Source organism: Mustela nigripes, chromosome 17 (assembly GCF_022355385.1).
Source record: "Mustela nigripes isolate SB6536 chromosome 17, MUSNIG.SB6536, whole genome shotgun sequence".
Classification (NCBI taxonomy): Eukaryota; Metazoa; Chordata; class Mammalia; order Carnivora; family Mustelidae; genus Mustela; species Mustela nigripes.
Genome location: NC_081573.1, coordinates 12572726 through 12596933, shown reverse-complemented (window position 1 = coordinate 12596933; position 24208 = coordinate 12572726). Strand labels below are relative to the sequence as shown.

At 44.0% G+C, this 24208-nt stretch overlaps 2 protein-coding genes and 1 long non-coding RNA gene across 3 annotated transcripts in view; 1 reads left to right on the top strand and 2 right to left on the bottom strand.

Annotated features, from left to right (window-relative positions):
- The first annotated feature begins 972 nt into the window (after positions 1–972).
- The window catches only part of LOC132005110 (zinc finger protein 345-like), a 26651-nt gene continuing 3415 nt past the window's right edge, over positions 973–24208 (top strand). Inside the window, 3 exon segments of the mRNA XM_059381895.1 lie at positions 973–1167; positions 3772–3898; positions 23323–24208. The exon segment at positions 23323–24208 is cut by the window's right edge and continues 7 nt beyond it. Coding sequence (XP_059237878.1) covers positions 1135–1167; positions 3772–3898; positions 23323–24208 — 1046 coding nt within the window. The 5' untranslated portion in view covers positions 973–1134.
- Positions 6009–6204, bottom strand: LOC132005156 (thymosin beta-4-like). Its single transcript, XM_059381994.1, has one exon. It carries the CDS (start codon positions 6141–6143, stop codon positions 6009–6011), a length of 135 nt encoding a protein of 44 aa, XP_059237977.1. The 5' UTR covers positions 6144–6204.
- The window catches only part of LOC132005164 (uncharacterized), a 10083-nt gene continuing 5208 nt past the window's right edge, over positions 19334–24208 (bottom strand). The window contains exons 2-3 of the long non-coding RNA XR_009400747.1: positions 19578–19672; positions 19334–19502 (exon numbers count right to left, since the gene is read on the bottom strand). This is a non-coding gene — a long non-coding RNA (uncharacterized LOC132005164). The remainder of the gene's footprint in view (positions 19503–19577; positions 19673–24208) is intronic.

Sequence of the window (24208 nt, the reverse complement as noted above, 5' to 3'; positions counted from 1 at the left end):
GCGTCATTGACCACTTCATTTGGGGTGGCCTACCATTCCTTGTCCTTCAACATCGTGTACTGTATGGGGTGTGGAAGAGAAAAAACCACAGGCCACAAGTGGAGCGGAGCCACTTTTTCTCCATCATGTCAGCAGACCAGGGTGGAATACCTAAGCTCAATGCATTTCCAACCTCCCCCAGAAATTTAGTTTTCAAGCTCAGTCAGGGATTTTCTGGTCAGCACCAAAAAGGTAGTTTGCCAGAGGGATGGGCCCTTTCCATTCCCTAAAGAAAGATGAGGGATTTTCCTAGTAAGACTCTATTTTTCCGCCAATAAGGTGACTTCATCTAACATACTCCTTTTTTCTGTTTATGGTATTCTTGCCCTACCTTTAAAAACATTTCCCTCTCTGTAGCGCTTTGGAGCTGCCCTCTACTTGCTAGATGCGAGGCTGCCCAATTAAGAAATCGGTGGATAAAACCAGCCGACCTTTATAGTGTACTGGGCTGAATTTTGTTTAACAAGGCATTTTTTGTATTCTTAACCAAGTCCAAAACTGACTAATGTTTCAGGGTGCAAATATCTGAGGAGCAACAACATCTTTTCACCTATGCACAGACTCATTTCTTTCTGAAACGCCGGACGAAAAGATACATATCGTCATTTACCCCAGTAAAAGTATTTGAGAGCATCTAAAAGAATAGTTTTCTTTGCGAGCTGACTGAGCTTTATGGAATCTGAAAGAAGGGTTCTTCTCCGCCTTTAACAAGGAGCTAAGCCAATCCTGGGTAGAAGCCTCACTTTCCAGCATCCCTCCGGGTGCCACGTGACCAAAGCTGGGGTATTCCAGGTGGAGGACGCCCTACTGGAAACCCCGAGCTCTGCGAGCCACACTACCCCAAGAGTCTCAGTACCCAAGGCGGAACGCGGCCTTTCTAGGCGTGCGCATTCGCTGGGGGCGGGACTTCCGGCCTCATCCCCTCCAGCTGGGTTGTAGTTCCAGGATAGGACTGTGTGTCTCCTCAGGTTCCCGAGCGCGGTTCGGGATCTGGGTAATTGACGCTGAAGACAAGAGGAGCGGCGCCTCCTTGCCGCACACAGTTGAGCCTGGGTGTCCGCTCCCTTCCGGCCCGCTGCCGGCCCACCGAGTCTGATGGCGGCAGCCGCGCCCAGGGACTCGGCTGAGGTAAACGCTCATCCCCTGGGCCCTCTCCGTCGGCCCCCCAACCCAGACCCCGAAGGCCCGAGCGCGGGGCGCCTGCTCGCGGCCCTGCAGCCCAGGCCCGGGTGTCGGGAGCAGGGAGGCGCGGGTGGGCGGGGGCCTGTGTGGGAGCGCCGGCGGACTGCGTGCAGGCGCGGGCTCCCTGCTGAGGAGCCGCCGGGGCGGGGACTGCGGGGGACCAGCGCCACAAACGGGGGACGGCGCGGTTGGCATTGGTTCTGTCAGGAGCAGGGTGCGGCGCGGCGGGTGAGGCGTGCGCCGGCGCTGCCTGCCGAGGCCGTGTCTGCTGGCGGTGAGGGGAGGTGGTCTAACCCGGGTGTCAGGGAGCTTTCTGCGGCCGCGGAGAAGCGCCGCCGCCGGGGGTGAGCGCGCAGGCAGGGCGCGCAGCAAGAGGGACTTGCGGTGGTCGCTGGTAGTGGCCCGGACCGCCACCGTGTCCGCCCTGGATGTTGGAGAACCGGCTGCTGTTGGTCTGTTTTCGGAGAAGGGCTGAGGCGAATTGTGGGTGTTGCAGAGGAGAGGAGAACGGAGGGAGTGAGGGGAACCCCGGGGCTTTTGGTCGGTGACGCTTGAAGAGAAAACTGCAGAGGGACACCTGGGTGGCTCAGTTGGTTAAGCGGCTGCCTTCGGCTCAGGTCATGATCCCGGCGTCCTGGGATCGAGTCCCACATCGGGCTCCTTGCTCGGCAGGGAGCCTGCTTCTCCCTCTGCCTCTGCCTGCCATTCTGTCTGCCTGTGCTCGCTCTCTCCCCCTCTCTCTCTGATAAATAAATAAAAATCTTAAAAAAAAAAAAAACTGCAGACACTTTACCCGCAGAGATGTTGTTTCTGGGAGCGACAGGGAACAGCGATTAGGACCGAAGAATCCGAGTCAAAGCAGTAGCCAGTGTGGAGAAGAGAAGGGAGGTCGTGCTTTTTAAGGGAAAGGGGCGAAGTCGGGAAGGCTGTTACCAACTCTGAGGCGACGGGAGTAAGGTGGGAGTCGTGTCTTCCCGGTGGCTGACTGTTGGGTGGGTGAACGGGAAAGACTGTCTTTCTGGGTTTGGGGTAATGAAGGAGTGTCCCATATAAGGCCAAGTTTGTCTTTTCCTCTTTGGTCTGCAGTTGATCACTGTGATACTGTTTGAGATCTCCCCTCAAGCCTGCAACCTCCTGATACCATTTTGTGATATTTTCCATTGTTAGTTTTCACAGGTCCTGGTAGCAGAAAATATGAAAGCTTTCATCAGCTGATGAAGTCAGCAGTAGGTTAACTGTCTTTGGGGATACCTAAGTTGTCTTGACATTGTTTACAATCTCTGATGTTTCAGAGAAGTGTGATTAATGGCATCACATGGGCAGCTGGAGAGGAAATTTTGGGAAACTTGGGGAAAGATTCATGATGGAGAGTTTGAAAAGTGATGGCTGCTGTGTGGACCAGGGTGGAGACTTGGATCACATTTAGGAAGGGAATGCAGAGTGTCATGGCAATGCTCCTCTTAGGTCAGAGGGACCTAGTAACGTGTGCTGAAGAGTGGTTTTCCTGCTCAGCACGTGGTTGGGGTTGCTGGGCATTGTGAACACAGGTAAAGGAGAGAGGCAGTGATCTGGCAGATACATGGACAAGCCTTGCTTGGGATGATGGGACAAGTGATAGCTAGAACACGCAAGAGTAATTTTGCCGAGAGTGAAGTTGGGCCTGCTCTTTATTCGATGATGTATGGCTTCACAGAATTTTATGATGAGTTTTTACAGTGCCTGGGGTGTTTCAAAGTCTTGCTGGTTGTTAAGGTCTGGACAAATGTGGTCATTTGTGGTTCGCTGTGCCTGGCAGGGAGACCTTTAGTGCTGGGGTTTTCACAGAGGTTCAGTTTGGAGTAGAGGGTTCTGATTGTTGAGGGAGAGTATGGGTGGCACAGAAATAGAAGAGGGTCTATGAATATCCTAAGTTGACAGTGGTTGTGAGTGTCGTATTGCAGGGAGAATTAGAGGTAGGTGAGGAGGCTTCTCAGCAGCATTTGAGGCTTTCCCTCAGTTGGGATCCATGGGAGTACTGGGGTGGTAGTGGAACCTGTTTGTGTTTGTTAAACAAACAAACACTTGTTTGTGTCAAGTACAAGTGTGAGTCAAGGGAGGATCCTTTGTTGTGGAGCAGAAAGGTGTGGGTGTTCATCTGTGGGGTCCTAAGTCATGAGAGAGGTTCAGTCTACAAAATTATGTACACATAGAGAGGAAGTGTGAGCTAAGGGCCTCAGGTTTGGGCCTGGTATTGAAGACTTCCCGGCAGAGCAGGGCCTATAATTGGCTGTCTTGAGGGCATGACCTGGGAGACTCCATGGGAATATCCTGGCAGGGGTTTGGGACTTGCAGGCCATATTGCTTCCATGTGACCCCTGCGTGTTATTGCTGAGCACTGAACAGTGATTGGTGGGAAGGTGAGAGGAGAGCAGCATTAGAGGCACCAGGACCTGGTATTATCTGAGGAGGGGAGCTGGGCTGGCAGGAGAGACTGGGGTGGGTGTGTGGGTTGGCTGGTGGGTTCTCAGAGAGAGAGAATGCTCAGGGTTCCATGTATTCCTTTCATGGTAGTGTGGTGTGACCTTTGAGGACGTGGCCGTGTACTTCTCCTGGAAGGAGTGGAGACTTCTTGATGAGACTCAGAGACGGCTGTACCACCATGTGATGCTGGAGAACTTTGCACTTGTATCGTCACTGGGTAAGGCCCTCAGGGTCCCCTTGACCTGCCCTGGACTCTGTACCCTGCGGACTCCCCTTTTCCATTCTCCAGGGGAGGGTTTTGTCCTTCTCTGGTGTGGACTGTGTTCACTGCGTGCTTCCCCAGCTTTCTGGGCAGTTGCTTTTGTTGCTGGCCCTGAGTTGTTGGTGTGCCCTTCTGTCTGCCCGCAGCCTCAGTACCCGCTGTGCTGAGCCCTGATCGGCTAAGATCGGAGGCCAGTGGTCAGGAGTGAAGCTAATGGAATGCACCTTGCTTCCCCTCTCTGTGGCTGGGTCTCTGTGTTCAGATCAGTGCCATTTCTGTGGCCTGGGTTTTGAACCCTTCCTTGGGGTGACATTTCCTCATTTCTGCCTGTGCCTGAAATTGGAGGCATTGGCAGGGCCACTGTGTAGGTATACCATGGACTACTTCTCAAGACTGTCCTGTATGGTTCTTTGGGTAGTATTTACATCTCTTCTTCCACCTGCCCTCCCTTCCTTCAACTTTGATGAAATACGATTGACAAATAGAATTACATTATTGCAAGTATATTACATGATGACTCGATATACAATATGAAATTATTACCTAAATGATGGTAATCAATTCACGTATCATTTGTTAAGATTACCTTTTTGTTGTTGGTGGTGAGAAAGCTTAATATCTATTCTCTTACCAAATTTCAAGTGTACAGTACAGTATTAACAACTGTACTCAACATTAAACCCTCAGAATTTACTCCTCTTGTAAGTGAAAGTGTGTATCCCTGACCATTTTCCCCTGTGCCCCAGTCCTTAGCTTCTGGCATTCTAGTCTGTTTCTGGGGTTTTTGTTTGTTTGTTCCAGAGTTTCTCTATATGTGGTACCGTACACTAGCTGTCTTTTCTGTGCGGTTTGACGTAGCATAGTCTTTTCTAGGTTCAACCATGTTATGCAAGTGGCAGTTTTGCTTTCTTTTATGTGGCTGAATATTCCTGCATGTGTGTGTCTACTAAATGTTCTTTGTCACATTAAACACTCAGTCACACTTACTGATGTTTCCATATATTTGCTATTGTGAATAATACTTCAGTGGATATCTCTGAGTGGAGATATTTTGTGGAGATACTGATTTTCTTTTCTTGGGTAAATACCTGGAAATGGCAATGGTAGTCCATATGGTAGCCCTTTTTTTTTTTTTTTAAAGATTTTATTTATTTATTTGACAGAGAGAGATCACAAGTAGGCAGAGAGGCAGGCAGAGAGAGAGAGAGAGAGAGAGAGGAGGAAGCAGGCTCCCTGCTGAGCAGAGAGCCCGATGCGGGACTCGATCCCAGGACCCTGAGATCATGACCCGAGCTGAAGGCAGCGGCTTAATCCACTGAGCCACCCAGGCGCCCCCTCTTTTTTTTTTAATTTAAATTTTGTTAGTTAACATACAGTGTAGTAATGGTTTCTGGAGTAGAATTTTGTGATTCATCACTTGCATATAATACCCAGTGCTCATCACAAGTGTCCTCTTTTTTTTTTTTAAGATTTCATTTATTTGCCAGAGAGAGAGAGGGAGAGCGAGCGCAAGTGAGTACACACAAGCAGGGAGAGAGGCAGGCAGAGGTAGCGAGAGAAGCAGATTCCCTGCCAAGCAAGGAGCCCGATGTGGGGCTCGATCCCATGAGCCCCGGATCATGACCTGAGCCGAAGGCAACGGCTTAACCCACTGAACCACCCAGGCGTCGCAACAAGTGTCCTTTTTTTTTTTTTACATTTAAACTTTTTATTTGCATATTAAAAAATTGTGCACTCCAATACTTAAAATCATTCAAAGAAAAAAAAGGCACTCTGACTAAACTGCAGTTTACCACCCGCAAGACACCTTGGACCAGCTTTTTCTACTAGTTGTGCCCACCCAGCTTCTTCCTTTGCCGGCATACAAGTTATTTTCCTTCCCCTGCCGATGTATAGGAGGTTTGGCTTCCCAGTCAGTAGCTCAGATTCTTTGATAAGAACAAGGGGACCACAGTCATTTAAACTTGATCCAGCCTCTTTGCATCTTAAAAGTTATACAGCTAAAAAGAAGTAAAGAAGGCAATGCTTGTGGAATGTACAGTGCATATCAGTGGCACCTGCCTCACTATGATTCGCCCGCTTGCTTCTCCTGTTTATTTGTTTCTTTTGAAGGCAGTGGATTTTTCTCTTGTGTTTCTGTCTTCTTCAATTTCAATTTATCGAATTTCTCAATCTCAGCCGTATCGGGTTTGTCAGACATGGTTGCAGAGGAAGCGGAGGGAGGTGCACGAGCGAGAGAAGACCGGTCTGCTCAGGAGCCGCCGCCGAATCACCATCTTTAATAGCCATCACCCATCTAGCCTGTTGCCCACCCACCTCCCGCCATCAACCTTCAGTTTGTTCTGTATCGTTAAGAGGCACTTATGGCTTGTTTCCCTTTCTCCTTTTTTCTCTCCCCCCACTCCTATATGTTCATCTCTTTTCTTTCCTAAATTCCACATATAAGTGAGTGAGATCATATGGTATTTGTCTATCTTTGTTTGACTTACTTCACTTAGCATAATATACTCTAGTTCCATCCACATAGTTGCAGATGGGAAGATTTCATTCTTTGTGATGGCTAATATTCCATTGTATATATGTGTGTATACACACACACCACATCTTCTTTATCCATTCATTAGTCAGTGGACATTTGGGCTCTCTTACTTGGTTATTGCTGATGCTGCTTTAAACATCGGGGTGCATATACCACTTCTTACCTGTATTTTTATATCCTTTGGGTAAATAGCTAGTAGTACAATTGCTGGCCTGTAGGGTAGCTCTATTTTTAGCTTTTTGAGGAACCTCCATAGTGTTCTTCAGAGTGGCTGCACCGTTTTGCATTCCCACCAACAGTCCATGAGTGTTCCCCTATTTCCACATCCTCGCCAACAGCTGTTGTTTCCTGTATTTTTTTTTAATATTTTCGAAAGATTTTATTTATTTATTTGAGAGAGAGCACAGAGAGAGAGAGAGGGAGAAGCAGACTCCTATCTGAGCAGAAAGCACGACACGGAGCTCAATCCCAGAACCCCAAGGTCATGACCTGAGCTGAACACAGATACTGATTGAACCACCCAGGCGCCCCTAGACACTTAAAAATAAAAGGATTTTATTTATTTGAGAGAGAGACAGAGATAGCGAGAGAGCAGGAGCAGGGAGGAGAGGGAGCCCACTGAGCAGGGAGCCTGATGTGGGGCTACATGCTAGGACCCTAAAATCATGATCTGAGCTGAAGGCATATGCTCAACTGACTGAGCCACCCAGGCGCCCCTCCTGTGTTGTTAATTTTAACCATTCTCTCAGGTGTGAAGTGGTATCATAATGGTTTTGATTTGTATTTCCCTGTTGATGTTTGATGTTAAGCTTATTTTCATGTGTCTCTTAGCCATCTGGATGTCTTCTTTTTTTTTTTTTTAAGTTTTTTTTTTTTTTTAAGATTTTTTTTATCCATTTGTCAGAGAGAATGAGCACAAGCAGGGGGAACAGGAGGCAATGGGAGAAGCAGGCTCCCCACTGAGCAAGGAACCCAGTGCGGGAACTCAATCCCAGGACCCTGGGATCATGACCTGAGCCTAAGGCAGAGGCTTTAACCCACTGAGCCACCCAGGCGCCCCCTTCTGCCTGGTTCTTAACTGGGTTATTTGTTTTGAGATGTTGAGTTTGGTAAGTTCTTTATAGGTTTTAGATACTAAGCCTTTACCAGATATGTTGTTTGCAAATATCTTCTTCCATTCTGTAGGCTGCCTTTTAGTTTTGTTGATTGTTTCCTTCACTATGCAAAATCTTTTTCCTTGGTTAAGTCCCAATAGTTCATTTTTGCTTTTCTTTGGCTTGCATCCAGCAGCGTGTTTAATAAGAAGTTGCTATAGCCAGAGTCAAAGAGGTTTCTGCCCGTGTTCTCCTCCAGGATTCTGATGGTTTCCTATCTCATATTTAGGTCTTTCATCCATTTTTAATTTGTTTTTTTGTGTGTATGGTGTAAGAAAATGGTCCAGTGTCATTCTCCTGCATGTGGCTGTCCAGTTTTCCCAACAGGATTTTTTGAAGGGATCGACTTTTTTCTATTGGATATTCTTTCTTTCTTTTGGGAGATTAGTTGACCATAGAGTTGTTGGTCCATTTCTGGGTTCTATATTGATCTATGTGTCTGTTTTGTGCCAGTGCCATGTTGTCTTGATGACTATAGCTTTGTAATATAGCTTGAAATCTGGAATTGTGATGCCTCCAGTTTTGTTTCTTTTCAGAATTGCTTTGGCTATTTAATGAATTTTGTGTTTCCGTATTAATTTTAGGATTATTTGTTCTAGTTTTGTGAAACATGCTATTTTGATAGGGATTGCACAGAATTTGTAGATTGCTTTGAGTAGTAGAGACATTTTAATGATATTTGTTCTTCCAATCCATGAGCTTGGACTGTTTGACATTTCTTTGTGTCCTCTTCAGTTTCTTTCATGAGTGTCCTATAGTTTATAGTTTTCAGAGTAAGATCTTTTAGCTCTTTAGTTAGGTTTATTCCTGGGTATCTTACTGTTTTGGGTACAGTTGCAAATGGGATCAATTCCTTGATTTCTTTTTTCTGCTGCTTTTTTACTGGTGAAGTAACCAGTATATAGAAATGCAATAGATTTCTGCACATCACTTTTGTATCTTGCAGTTTTTCTGAATTCATGTATTGGTTTTAGCAGTTTTTTCGTGGAGTCTTTCAGATTTTCTACAGAGTATCACGTCGTCTGCAAATAGTGAGGTTTTGACTTCTTCCTTGCCAGTTGGGATGCCTTTTATTTGTGTATTTATTTACTTTTTGGTCTTCTGATTGCTAAAGCTAACAATTCCAATACTGTGTTTAATAGTAATGGTGAAAGTGGACATCCTTATCTTGTTCCTGACTATAGAGGTAGAGCTTTCTGTTTTCCCCATTGAGGATGATATTAGCTGTGTTTCTTTCATATATGGCCTTTTTGATGTTTATGTATGTTCCCTCCATCCCTACTTTGTTGAGCATTTTTATCAAGAAAGGATGCTGTATTGTGTCGAATGCTTTTTCTGCATCTATGGAGACGACCATATGTCTCTTATCGTTTCTTTTCCTAATGTGGTGTATGGCATTGATTTGCAGTGTTTGAACCACTCATAGTGGCCCAGGAAGAAATCCGACTTGATTGTAGTGAATAATTCTTTAATGTAATGTTGGATTTGATTTGTTAGTTTTTTTTTTTTTGAAAAAGATCTTTATTTGAGAGACAGAGAGAACATAAACATAAGTGAGGGTATCGGCAGAGGCAGAGGGAGAAGCAAGCTCCCCGCTGAGTAGGGAGCCTGACACAGGGCTCGATTCCAGGATCCCCAGGATCATGACCTGACCTGAAGACAGACTCTTAACTGACTGAGCCACCCAGGCGCCTCTGATTTGCTAGGATTTTATTGAGAGTGTTTGCATTCCTGTTCATCATGATATAGGCCTATAAGTCTCCTTTTTAGTGGGGTCTTTTTCCAATTTTGGTATGAAGGTAATGCTATCTTTGTAGAATGAGTTTTGGAGCTCTCCTTCCATTTCTATTTTTTGGAAAGGTTTGTGACAATGACCTGAGCTGAAGGCAGAGGATTTAACCCACTGAGCCACCCAGGTGCCCCTATCCCCTCACTTTCAATCTGCAGGTGTCTTTAGTCTAAAATGAGCCTCTTCTAGGCAGCATGTAGATGGATCTTGTTTTATTATTTATTTATTTTTTAATTTATTTGACAGAGAGAGGGAGATCACCAGTAGGTAGAGAGGCAGGCAGAGAGTGGGGGCGGGGGGAGCAGGCTCCCCTCTGAGCAAAGAGCCTGATGCGGGGCTCAATTCCAGGACCCCAAGATCATGACCTGAGCTGAAGGCAGAGGATTAACCCACTGAGCCACTCAGGCGCCCTAATGGATCTTGTTTTAAATCCATTCTTAAGTCTTTTAATTGGGGCATTTAGTCCATTTTAATTTACAGTGAATTGATCCCAGGTTCCTGGGATTGAGCCCCATATTGGGCTCTCTGCTCAGTGAGGCTGCTTCTCCCTCTCTCTGCCTGCCTTGTGATCTGTCAAATAAATAAATAAAATCTTTAAAAAAATTTACAGTGATTATTGAATGATATGAATTTGGTGTCATGGTATTGTCTATAGAGTTGGTGTTTTTGGTGATGTTCTCTGGTCCTTTCTAGTCTTTTTTGCTTTTGGGGGGTTTTTTGTTTGTTTTTTTTGGGGGGGAGGTTTTTGTTTGTTTATTTTCCTCCACTCAAAGAATCCCCTTTAAAATTTCTTGCAGGGCTGGTTTAGTGGTTATGAACTCCTTTAGTTTTTGTTTTGTTTGTCTATTCTGAATGACAGCCTTGCCGGATAAAGAATTCTTGGCTGAATATTTTTCCCTTTCAGCACATTGAATAGTTCCATGGCTTTCTGGCTTGCCAAATTTCAGTAGACACGTCTGTTGCAAACCTGATCTATCTTCTTGAAGGTTAATGACTTTTCTTTTCCCTTGCTGCTTTCAGGATTCTTTCCTTGCCTGTGTATTTTTTGAACTTGACATATAATATGCCTTGATGATGGTCAGCTTTTATTGAATTTATCTATTTTTTATAAAAATAGGTTGGAGGAGGGGAGAGGGAGAGAGACAATCTTAAGCAGCCTCCATGCCCAGCACTGAGCTCAGTGCAGGTCTAAATCTCACCACCCTGAGATCATGACTTGAGCTGAAATCAAAAGTTGGATGCTTAGTCAGCTGAGCCACCAAGGTGTCCTGGCTTTTAATTTAATGGGAGTTCTCTGTGCTTGTTGGATTTTGATGTCTGTGTCTTTCCTCAGATTAGGAAAGTTTCTAGCTATAGTTTGTTTGAATAAACTTTCTACCCCCTTTTCTTTTTCTTCATCTTCTGGGACTCCAATGTTAAAAGTGTCATCACCTTTTAATAATTTGCTCTTGAGTTCCCTAAGTCTAAGTATGTGGTCCATTACCTTTCTTTCCCTCTTCTTTTCAGCTTCATGCTTTTCCATAATTATATCTTCTGTATCACTGATTGACTCCTCTCATTTTTCAGTCCTCATTTTTATGGCCTCCATTTGGGGTTGCATCTTGGTTGTAGCATTTTTAATTTTGGGCTGACTAGATTTTAGTTTTTTTTTTATCTCTGCAATAAGGAATTCTCTAATGTCTTCTATGCTATTTTCAAGCCCAGCTGGTATCCTTATAATTATTTTACATTCTAGTTCAGACATCTTAATTGTATCTGTATTGATTAAATTACTGTCCATGAGTACTACCTCCATCTCCTGTTCTTTCTTTTGTGGTGAATTTCTCCATCTTGTCATTTTGTGCAGAAAAGAAAAGAAGAAAGAAAAAGGAAAAACAAAACAATAACAACACCAAACTAGATTCCGTGTTTGTTTTGGTCTGGTTGTTAAAAGTATCTAGATTCCCAAATAAGAAAGAAAAAATAGGGGCGCCTGGGTGGCTCAGTGGTTTGGGCTGCTGCCTTCGGCTCGGGTCATGATCTCAGGGTCCTGGGATCGAGCCCCGCATCGCGCTCCCTGCTCCGCAGGAAGCCTGCTTCCCTCTCTCTCTCTCTCTCTCTCTGCCTGCCTCTCTGCCTACTTGTGATCTCTGTCTGTCAAATAAATAAATAAAATCTTTAAAAAAAAAAAAGAAAGAAAAAATAATACAATGAAAGTTAAATAAATAAATAAATGTGAAAAATATCTGTATAAAAATAGAAATGCAAAAAAGTTAATAAGGTAAAGAATTGAAAAAATTAAAGAAAAGAATAAAAGTATAAAGGAGGCTAGATACTATTTTTCCCTAGAGCTGAAGCTTTTTGCAGCCCTCTATGATCTTAGCCCTCTGCTAACATCAGCCTTAAATTGTTCTTTTGTTTTGTTTGAGCTATAAATTTGCTTATATGATACCTTTGCCTTAATGTAGGGCTTTATTGCTCTAAATTTCCCTATTAGAACTGCTTCTGCTGTATTCTATAAGCTTTATTATTTTGTGTTTTTGCTTTCTTTGTTTCAAGATTTTTTTTAATTGGGCCCATTTGTTTTTCATGATTGCATTGTTTAATATCCACATATTTTTGAATTTTGAGCTTTCCTCCTATTATTTATTCCTAATTTATGCTACTGTGGTCAGTAAAGATAACTGATGTGATTCCTCTTAAATTTGTTATGACTGGTTTCATGATTTATAACATACGATCTTTCCTAAGAAATTTTCTGTATTCCCTTGAGGAGAATGTGTGTTATTCTGCAGTTGAATTGAATATTCTCTATATACCTACTAGTCCATTTGATCTAAAGTATAGTTAAAATACAAAGTATTCTTGCTTTTCTGTCTGGATAATCTACCCATTGTTGATAGGGGAATATTGAAGGTCCTCTTATTTTTTTTTTTTAAGATTTTATTTATTTATTTGACAGAGAGATCACAAGTAGGCAGAGAGGCAGGCAGAGAGAGAGGAGGAAGCAGGCTCCCTGTCAAGCAGCTAGCCCGATGAGGGGCTCGATCTTAGGACGGTCAGATCATGACCTGAGCTGAAGACAGAGGCTTAATCCGCTTAATCAAGGCACCTGAGTCACCCAGGTGCCTTGAAGGCCCTCTGTTACTATTACATTGTTACTGTCTATCTGCCTTGGATTGATAATATTTGCTTCCTGTGTTTAGGTGCTCCATAGTTTGATGTTTGGTGCATATATACACTTGTAGTTGTTACATCCTCTCGATACATTAGCTCCTTTATCCTTATGTTATGACTTTATCTCTAAGTCTATTTTATCTGATAAAAGTATTGCTATTTTTGCTTGCTTTTTGTATTCCATTTACAAGAAGTACATTTTTTGCTCCCTTCACTTTTAGCCTTCTTGTGTTCTTAACGCTGAAGTGAGTCAAATATCCACAGCACATAGTTGGGTCTTGTTTTTTGTTGTCATTGTTTTGTTTTTGTTTTTTATTGTTTATTTATTTTTTATTTATTTTAAATAAATAAATATTTTATTTGTTTGTTTGTTTTATTTATTTATTTGACAGAGATCACAAGTAGGCAGAGGCAAGCAGAGAGAGAGGAAGGAAGCAGGCTCCCTGCTGAGGAGAGAGTCAGATGTGGGGAAGTTTTCCTTCCATTTCTGTTTTTTGAAACCGTTTCAGAAGAATAGGTGTTAAATCTTGAAATGTTTGATAGAATTCCCCTGGGAGGCCATCCAGCCCTGGATTTTAGTTTCTTGGGAGATTTTTGATTCCTGCTGCAATTTTCTTTTCTGGTTATGGGACTGTTCAGTTTTCTGTTTCTTCCTGTTTCAGTTTTGGTAGTTTATACATTTCTAGTAATGCATTCATTTCTTTGCGAAATTGTATTTTGTCGGTCTTGGTTGTAATCTCTCCTCTTTCATTCATGATTTTATTTATTTGGGTCCTTTCTCTTTTCTTTTTGGTAAGTTTGGCCAGGGTTTATCAATCTTACTAATTTGCTTAAGGAACCAGCTCCTGCTTTTGTTGATCTGTTCTACTGTTCTTTTGGTTTCTATTTCATTGGTTTCTGATCTTTTATTAATTCTCTTCTGCTGGGGTTAAGCTTTATTTGCTGTTCTTTTTCTCCAGCTGTTTTAGGTGTAAGGTTAGGTTGTGTATTTGAGACCTCTCTTTTTTTCTTGAGAAAGGCTTATATTGCTCTATACTTCCCTCCTAAGACTGCCTTTGCTGCATCCCAAAGGTTTTGAACAGTTCTATTTTCATTTCTTTTTGAAAGATTTTATTTATTTATTTGACAGAGGTCACAAGTAGGCAGAGAGGCAGGCAGAGAGAGAGAGGTGGGGGGAAGCAGGCTCCCTGCTGAGCAGAGAGCCTGATATGGGGCTCAATCCCAGGACCCTGGGATCCTGACCTGAGCTGAAGGCAGAGGCTTAAGCCAGTGAGCCACCCAGGTGCTCCCTGTTTTCATTTTCATTTGTCTCCGTGAATTTCTTAAATTCTTTAATTTCCTGTTGACCTAATTCATTCTTTAGTAGGATGCTCTTTAGCCTCACTGTATTTGAGTTCTTTCCAACTTTCTTCTTGTGATTGAGTTCAAATTTCAAAGCATTGTAGTCTGAAAATATGCAGGGAATGATCCCAATCTTTAAGTACCAGTTGAGACATGATTTGTGACCCAGAATGGATCTGTTCTGGAGAATATTCCATGTGCAGTCGAGAAGAATGTGTATTCTATTACTTTAGGATGGAATGTTCTGCATATATCTTTGAGGTCCATCTGCTCCAGTGCGTCATTAAAAGCCACTGTTTCCTTCTTGATCTTCTTAGATGATCTGCCCATTGCAGTGAGTGGGGTGTTAAACTACTATAATTGTATTGTTATTAATGTTTCTTTAATTTTGTTACTAATTAGTTTATATAATTGTCTGCTCCCATCTTGAGGGCACAAAATTTACAATTGGTGGATCTTGTTGGATAGACATTTTAATTATATTATAATGACCTTCCTCATCTCTTATTACACTTTGGTTTAAAATCTGATTTGTCTGATATAAGGATTGCTACCCCAGCTTTCTTTTCATGTCCATTAGCATGATAAATGGTTTTCTGCCCCCTCACTTTCACTCTGGAGGTGTCTTCGTGTCTAGAATGAATCTTTTTTTTTTTTTTTTTGAGAGAGAGACAGTGAGAGAGAACATGAGCGAGGAGAAGGTCAGAGAGAGAAGCAGACTCCCCGTGGAGTTGGGAGCCCAATGCGGGACTCGGATCCCAGGACTCCGGGATCATGACCTGAGCTGAAAGCAGTCGTCCAACCAACTGAGCCACCCAGGCGTCCCTAGAATGAATCTTTTGCTCACAGCATATCAGTGGTTCTTGCTTTTTTATCTGATCTGGTACCCTGTGTCTTTTGATTGGGGCAGTTAGGCCACTTACCTTCAGAGTACCTATTGAAACATTAGAGTTTAGTGCCATTTTATTACCTGAATATTTACAGTTTCCACATATTTTCTCTGTTCCTTTCTGGTCTATGTTTCTTTTAGGCTTTTTCTTCACTTAAAGGATCCCCTTTAATATTTCTTGCAGGGCTGGTTTAGTGACCACAAATTCTTTTAGTTTCTCTTCATCCTGGAAGCTCTTTATCTATCCTTCTATTCTGAATGACATCCTTGATGGATAAAGTATTCTTGGCTGCCTGCTTTTCTCATTTACCACCCTAAATATATCATGCCAGTCCTTTTTGGCCTGCCAGGTCTCTGTACGTAGGTCTGCTGCCCATCTAATGTTTCTATCCTTGAAGATTATGGACCTCTTGTCCCCAAGATGCTTGCAGGATTTTCTCTTTGTCTCTGAGGTTTGCAATCTTCACTATTAATATGCTGAAGTGTTGACCTATTTTTATTGATTTTGAGGGGTATTCTCTGTGTCTCCTGGACTTTGATGCCTGTTTCCTGGATGGACCCAGATTAGAGAAGTTCTCTACTATAATTTGCTCCAATATACTTTCTGCTCTGCCCCTCTCTTTCCTCTTCTGGGATCCCAATTATTTTAATATTGTTTCACTTTATGGTATCACTTTTGTCTCAAATTCTCCCCTTGAGATCCAGTAGTTGTATATCTTTCTTTTTCTCAGCTTCTTTATTATCCATCATTTTGTCTTCTATATCACTAATTCTTCTGCCTCATTTATTCTAGCAGTTAGAACCTCCTTTTTTTTTTTTTTTTTAAGATTTTATTTATTTGACAGAGGGAGATAGCAAGTACAACCACAAGCAGCAGTAGGCAGAGGGGGAGGGGGAAACAGGTTCCCACTGAGCAAGGAGCCGGGTGTGGGGCTCGATCCTAGGACCCTGGGAACATGACCTAAGCTGAAGGCAGACACTTAACCAGGCACCCTTAGAACTTTAATTTTTTATTGAATCTCAATAGCCGTTTTGATTTTGACTTGACTAGATTTTAGTTCTTTTATTTCTCCAGAAAGTATTCTTTAGTGTCTTTTATGCTTTTTTTCAAGCCTAGCTAGTATCTTTAGAATTGTTATTCTAAACTCTAGTTCCACATCTTACTTATATCCATACTGATTAGGTCCCTGGCTATCAGTACTGCCTCTTGTTCTTTTTTTTTTGAGGTGAGTTTTTCCATCTTGTCATTCTGTCCAGAGAAGACTAGATGAACGAGAGGACAGAATACTGAAATGACAACAACAGCCCCTTAGAAATATACACTAAACAAATCAGAAGAGACCCGAAACCAAAAAATATATAAACATTTTTAAAATGTGAAAGAGAGGGGCACCTGGGTGGCTCAGTGGGTTAAAGCCTCTACCTTCGGCTAAGGTCATGATCCCAGGGTCCTGGGATTAAGCCCCACGTTGGGCTCTCTGCCCAGCAGGGAGCCTGCTTCCTTTCCTCTCTCTCTGCCTGCCTCTCTGCCTACTTGTGATCTCTGTCTGTCAAATAAATAAATAAAATCTTTAAAAATAAAATATAATGAAATAAAATAAAAAATAAAAAGTAAAAGAGAATATAATCAGACAGGTGAATAGAACAGAGAGGTACACTGGATCCTGTGTGTATTTTGGTTGTTAGAAAACTAGATGGTGGGGCACCTGGGTGGCTCAGTGGTTTGGGCTGCTGCCTTCGGCTCGGGTCATGATCTCGGGGTCCTGGGATTGAGCCCCGCATCGGGCTCTCTGCTTTGCAGGAAGCCTGCTTCTCTCTCTCTCTCTCTGCCTGCCTCTCTGCCTACTTGTGATCTCTGTCTTTCAAATAAATAAATAAAATCTTTAAAAAAAAAAAAGAAAAGAAAACTAGATGGCAAAAGTGTAAGGAACAAAAACCATGTATGTACAGAAATAAAATTTAAAAAAAATCAAAATCAATGAAAGAGTAAAATAAAACTTTAAAAAAACAATTTTTTTAAAAAAAGATGGAAAGAATATAAACAGATAAGATGACATACACTATATCCTGCGTGTATTTTGGTCTTTTTGTTAGAAGAAACTACATCTCAAAATTGTGAAGAAAGAAAAACTTATTATACAAAAATAAAATTAAACACATTGAAGGAATAAAATGTAACTATCAGGATGAAAATTTAAAAAGACTTAAAAGAATATAATCAGACAAGTAAAGAGAAGAGAGCAATACATTAGATTCTATGTTTATTTTGGTAAGTTTGTTAGAAGAAACTGCATAGCAAAATTGTAAAGAAAATAAAATGTATATACGAAAATAAAATTAAATACAGTGAGTGGATAGAATGTAACTCTAAGAATGAAAATAAAAAGAGACTTTTAAAAAAGAGTTGCTAAAATAAATTGTTTCAAAGGAAAAAGAAAAGAGAAGTAAAATCTAAAGGCTAAGGAATGATAAGAAAATATCATGGATTCTATGCACCGTTTTCTCCTAGTGCTGGAGTTTTGCAGTTCTGTGTGATCATTAAACTTGCTGATCTGAGGGAGGGGCCTGTTGCACTGATTCTCAGGTGTCTGCCCTGGGAGGAATTGCACCGCCTTGTCAGAAGGCATGGCTAAGTCAGGGGCTCTGGATTGCTCTATGTGGCTTTTGTTCCCTGAAGGCTTTCCCTGCAGCTTGAGAGGATGGCAGTGAAAATGGTGGCTTCCCAATCTCCAGACCCAGAACTGAAACCTCATGCCCCCCACTCCTCAGTGCATCCTCAGGGAAAAGCAGGCAATGACTCCTGTTTCCCTGGTCTCTAGCCACACTCTGTGCTCACCCAGCCTGTGACTAAGCACTTGTGACCTTGCTCAGAGTCTCCAAACCCTATAGACTCCTGTGGTGTGCATGCATGCTGTTCCTCTCGATGAGAGGAAGAGGGATCTCTGCAGGGCTCTGCTGCTTCCTGAGTCCTTGCTCAGAGAGTGGTTGCCCCACTGTGTGGCAGTTCATGGTTTATGGAAGCACTGAGCTGAGACCCCACTCTTGGGCTCCCTGATTGCAGCCGGATTCCCCACTCCAGTGCCTGGGAACTCTGCTGCACTCAGGCACCCCAGTTCTTTCTGTGACCCCCGGGAATCCTGAGACTACACTGTCCCACCTAGGATTCTACCTTGCTCGCCACCTGAGCTCCTTTTATGCAGGGACATCCCTCACTGGAACAGCCTTCTAAACGTTCTGATTTTGTATACTTCTGATATATCACTTTCCGTTGGCCCGCTTCCAGAGGCATCCTACCTTCATGGTTTATCTTCTGATGTATTACCTCGGATTCCCTTCTCCACACCTCCTACCTCACAGACAATGGTCGCTTTTCTATTTGTGGATGTGCAGCAGTTCTTTCCTTAGATCTCCAGTTGAGTTCACAGGTGTTCATAATAATTTGATAGCTATCGGGACACCTGGGTGGCTCAGTTGGTTAAGCGGCTGCCTTCAGCTCAGGTCATGATCCCAGCGTCCTGGGATCGAGTCCCACATCGGGCTCCTTGCTCCGCAGGGAGCCTGCTTCTCCCTCTGACTCTTCCTTCCACTCTGTCTGCCTGTGCTCGCTCTCATTCACTCTCTCTCTGACAAATAAATAAATAAAATCTAAAAAAAAAAAAAAAAAAAAAAATATTAATAAAAAAAAAAAAATTTGATAGCTATCTAGCTGAATGCCTGGGACCAGACAAATCTAAGGTCTTCTACTCCTTTGCCATCTTGGGCTCTTCCTCTTTACCCCTGTTTTTTTAATCGGACAGTGTCACCATCTTCTTTTAATGTAAACATTTAATACCGGAGGTTAAGTTAATTTTTACCAACACAGAATTTTTGCAAATATATGAAATTTCCATTTTATTGTGTAGTTTATATTATACTAGTTAAAGTCATTTCTCTACATGTATCCTCTCCCTCTTTTTAAAGATTTTATTTATTTGAGAGAAAGCATGCATGAGCATAAGCAGAGGGGAGGGACAGAGGGATAGGGAGAAGCAGACTCTTCGTTGAGCATAGTGCCCGATGTGGGGCTTGATCCCAGAACCCTAGGATCATGACCTGAGCCAAAACCAGACGTTTAACCCAGCTGCCCCTGTATGTATTCTAAAATAGCTGCTTTGGGATGATTTCCATCACCTGTATCATAAATATAAAAGGGACCTTGATTCTAATCAAACAGCATCTCAAATGAATAACTTTTAGTTAGAGGATAAGGAAGTCATCAGATGGGGGTGCCTGAGTGGCTCAGTGGGTTAAACCTCTGCCTTCGGTTTGGGTCATGATCTCAGGGTCCTGGGTTCAAGCCCTGCATCGGGCTCTCTGCTCAGCGGGGAGCCTGCTTCCCCCACCCTCTCTGCTTACTTGTGATCTCTCTTTGTCAAATAAATAAATAAAACCTTTAAAAAAAGAAAGTCATCAGATGATTTTAGTAGTTAATATTCAAATGACATTTTATTGAAATGTTTCTTCTGATGGAATAGGTGTAAGTTTGAATCCTCAGAAAACAAGGGTAATACAAGAGTACAACGAAACTAAACTTTTGTGGTTTAAGCCTTCCATAGTCCTTATCCTTTGACAGAAGCAAAGCAAAGCATCTTCGCTGCAAATGAAATGGATCTCCAGCATTTCCATCTAGTTGATCTCTCAGAGCTAGACACCTAAGACATAAAACAAATACACATACCATCTTGGTTCTGGTTGGTTGAATCGTGCCTGATGAGTTTAATACTCACCTAATCAAGTCCCAACAGTGGAAGGTCACATAAGTCACTCTGGTAACTGGTAAGAAGAGACTTCAAAAGCCCAGGCTGGTTATGCTGGTGCAGCCCTGTGGGAAGTTTTCGAACATAAAGAATGAGTTGAGGGGCATCTGGGTGTCTCAGTTGGTTAAGCAACTGCCTTCAGCTCAGGTCATGATCCTGGGGTATCACAATTGAGTCCCTCATTGGGCTCCCTGCTCAGCAGAAGCAGAGTCTGCTTCTCCCTCTGACCTCTCCCCTCTCATGCTCTCTCTTTCAAATAAACAAATAAAATCTTAAAAAAAAAAAAATGAGTCAAACAGTTCTGCTACAAAGACCAGTTCATTTTAAGGATAGTCTGTTTAGAAAGACAGAAACAGTCTTCTGTCCCACTCGTTACCTGCCATCCTACTTCTTAAGAGAGAGGTGGCATTAAGAGGATTCAGTGTTGTACAGTTATGTATTATGCTCTAGTAGTGCTCCATGTCCTCGTATTTTGATGTCTTCCCAGCTGCCTGTGGTCTCATATTAGGAGCCCCATCAGTGATTGGGTGGACTGTCGCCAACCATTAATTGATTCACGTGTCACTGCTTATATCTGACCCTCCTTTTGGAGAGTGGGCACACCCGGAACTCTCCTGTATTGCGGGTATAGAGTGTGGCGTGACTGCACACCCTGCTGCTCCTCTCTGCTGATGTCTGGGACCTCTGCAGGACAGCCCCTGGGGCATCCAGGCACCTGGATGAAGGCATGCCTCCAGCATTCAACTCTCCGGTGAATCTGCTGCTCACTCCGCTCAGCCGCATCTGACCACCAGTGACTACCTTTCACTGCATCCTTGGCCAGCCCACTCTGTTCGTGTCTACAATTTCTTTCTTTCTTTCTTTCTTTCTTTCTTTCTTTCTTTCTTTCTTTCAGATTCTATTTATTTATTTGACAGATCACAAGTAGGCAGAGAGGCAGGCAGAGAGAGAGAAAGGAGGAAGCAGGCTCCCCACTGAGCAGAGAGCCCGATGCTGGGCTCTATCCCAGGATACCAGGATCATGACCTGAGCCGAAGGCAGAGGCTTTAACCCACTGAGCCACGCAGGCGCCCCCATTTCTATGATTTCTGTATCTTTGTTGAACAGCTTATTTTGTTTATTTTGTATCTTCTTTTGTTGAGTCGTCTACCCTTGTTTTCTTTTCCTTTTTTTCTTTAAGATTTTATTTACTTATTTGACAGAGAGAGAGATCACAAGCAGGCAGAGCAGCAGGCAGAGAGAGAGGGGGAAGCAGGCTCCCTGCTGAGCAGAGAGCCTGATGTGGGCCTCAATCCCAGGACCCTGAGATCATGACCTGAGCTGAAACCAGAGGCTTAACCTACTTAACCACCTAGGCGCCCCAACCTGTGTTTTCTTGTGCCTCACTAAACTTTGTTAAAACAATTATTTTGAATTTTGTCTGATAGGTCTCATGTCTCCATTTCCTTGACTCTGTTTTCTGATGAATTACTGTATTCCTTTGATGGTGTTGTTTCCTTGATTTTTTGTTTCTTACATCCTTGCGTTCATGTTTGCACATTTGATGATGTGGTCGCTCCTTCCAGAGTTTGTGGTACTTTTGGTCAGGAGGGTCCTTCACTGACAGGTGGGTGCAAGGGTGTCAGCCTCATGGGTTATGGCCATTCTGGACCTGGGGAGGGCCCAACGACAAACTCTCTGGCCCCCATCAGCACCGGCAAGGCCTCGGGAAGAGAGAGCCTTATGGCCAAGGCTGCAGTGTCCAAAGTAGCAGAGGAGACTTCTGAGGAAAGCCTGGTGGCTTTTTTCCAGGAGAGTATCGTGGCAGAATTGAGGCCAGTGCCGAGTCCGAATCTTGGGTACCCTGGGGTGGTGGCAGCGGCCCTGGCATCTGATGGGCTGGCACTCATGGAGCAGCCACCAGAAGAGGGTCTGGTGTGTGGGCTTTTTCAGAGTGACAGCAGTTTTGGGCCCTGGAACACTGATTACAACTCAGTCGTGTTCATTTGCTTTGTGAGTTGCAGCCATGAAGTTGGGTGTCTATGTGTGCATGGAGACCCAGTGGCTGTGAGGTCCTGGCATCAGGCTAGCCTATCTAGAGGGTATTTCCACTCCCTTGAGTCGTCAGTGGACCCGATGCAACTGGGGGTCAGGGTCTGGAGTGAAGATCTGGGGCCCAGGACACATGCAGCTTTGGGGGGGCGCAGTCACGGTCCTTGTCCTGGAGGTGCACAGCAGCAGCTCTGGAGCAGGGGGAGCTGGATGCAGGAGATTTATAGCCACTGGGTCCATGACAGTGATGCATGTTGGTCAACTCAGTGGCATAGAATGCCAGTGTCCCCTATGCGGAAGGTGGCGTGAGTCGGCTGAGCAGGGACCACAGTAGCACCTGCCTGGTGTAACTGATACAGACAGAACCAGCCCTTCTGACCCGTCCCCACATCTCTGCTAATAAAGTCTCCAGCTGTCCTTTCTGCATGCTTGTGCTCTCTTTTATCCCCCACTGTGTAGTAATTGGTTTTAACTGGATTTTTGATCCCTCTGAAGCTAATGTCATTCATGGGCAGCTCTTGAATTCATTTTTGGTGGGGTGAAGGATGGTATCTCCACTAATACCATTCTGCTGACATCGGTCACATAGGGTGCTTCTCTGGGTCCTTTGTATCCTGAGTAGCTCTGGGACAGTGCTGGCCATCCACTTAGCCTGTTTTCCTCCAGTATTTCTTTTCTTTCCATTCCTTCCTTTCCTTTCCTTTTCCTTTTCCTTTCTTTCCTTTTTTTTTCTTCCCTTTCCTTTTCTTTTTCTTCTTTTCCTAAGTAGGCTCCACACCCAGCACAGAGCCCAGCACAGAGTCCAACACAGAGCTTGACCTCATAACCCTGCAATCAAGACCTAAGCTGTGATCAAGGGTCAGATAGCCAACAGAGCCACCTAGACTCCCTTTCCTACAGTATTTTTAATCCTCCTAGTACCCTGTAGTTGCTCAGGAAGGCTTACAGGGAAGAGTCCTTTGTGTGTCATAGCATGGACATGCTCCAGCATGACCAGGTGGGCTCACAGGCACAGGGCCCTGTTTCTCGTGAATGGCAGCTGGGAAAGGTGTGATATCAGCTCTGTGTTCAGATCATACTGGGCACCTTTGTTCAGCCAGAGTCTGGTTTGATTGCCAGTGGCCACACCCTGTTTCTGTCTTTCCTTCTTCACTGTTGACAATATGTGGACTTCTGGGATCTACTCCTTTGGTAATTCCATGACTTGCATTGCGGGGTTAATCGGAGCTTCTCAGGCTGCTACATCTCACCCATTTCTCCCAGTGCTCTTTCCTTTCTGTGTACCCCAGCATCCACACTTGGCCAGTTTGCCATGAGATGTTGACATATGCTTAAATTGACTTTGAACAGCAGCAAATGTCTTGTAAGTAGATTTTCCCGCAGTCTTCTACTCAGCCAACAAACAGGCCAGCAGGAAGCTATGGACAGAGAGTAAGTTGTAGATCCTGGCTCTCTCCCTTGTGATACCTTAGTTTTGTATTCTTCTGGCTAGTGCGCGTGCCACGATACTTTGGCCTTAGGGGCCCAGGAGTGCTCAGCGGCCACTCCTTCAACTGTGTTCCATCTCTGGTGTCTGGAAAAGCCTGCCATACACTCATGCCCAGATGAGCCAGATGCTCATGTGTGATGGGCTCACCCCGCGCTACAGCCAGCACGTGTTTCACCAACGTTTCTCTGCTTTCAGGTTGCTGCTGTGGAGCAGAGGATGAGGAGGCCCCCTTTTCGCAGAGCGCTTCTGTAGGCGTTTCACAGACCGGGACACCCAGGGCCGCTCTGTCTTCCCAGAAGACCCACCCCTGTCAGATGTGTGGTCCCGTCTTGAAAGACATTTTCCACTTGGCTGAGCTCCAGGAGAAAGAAAACAGCCAGAAACGGTTGAGTTGTGGGGCCTGCGGGAAACGATTTTCTTTCAGTGTGAGGTTGGAGCAGCAGCAGCAGCAGGAGCAGCCCGCGGGAGCAAAACCATTCAGAAGCCGTGTGGACAGGGACTCTGCTGTCAAGAGCTGGGGATCCGGTGGTTCGGGAAAGCCCTTTACCTGTGGAGAGGTTGAGAAGGACTTGCTGTCTGGCTCGGGGCATCTGGGGCAAGAGGCCACTTGTACTGGGGAGAAACCACACATGATCCCCCAGTGCAGGGCAATGTTACAACGTGAAAACAGTCGTGGTGCTTGGGGAGGATGTGAGAACGCCTTTGGTCCCAAACATACAGATACAGAGGACCAGGGTGTCCACCTTGGAGGACAGTCCTTTGTGTGCAGTGAATGTGGGAATACTTTCAGCACTCATACTGCTCTCCATTATCACCACAGAGTTCACACTGGAGAAAGGCCTTATGAGTGCAGTGAATGTGGCAAGTCCTTTACCCGCAGACATAGACTCAACATGCACCTAAAGGTTCACTCAGGTGAAAGGCCTTATGAGTGTAAAGAATGTGGGAAATCTTTTATTTGTAGGTATGAACTCCAGTATCATTATAGAAGTCACTCTGGTGAAAAACCTTTTGAGTGCAGTGAATGTGGGAAGTCTTTTACCTATCGCTCTGCCCTTAGTTATCATCAGAGATCCCACAG

Coding starts and splice junctions, on each gene's coding strand:
- LOC132005156 (XM_059381994.1), bottom strand. CDS start 6,143: ATGTCTGACAAACCCGATACGGCTGAGATTGAGAAATTCGATAAATTG.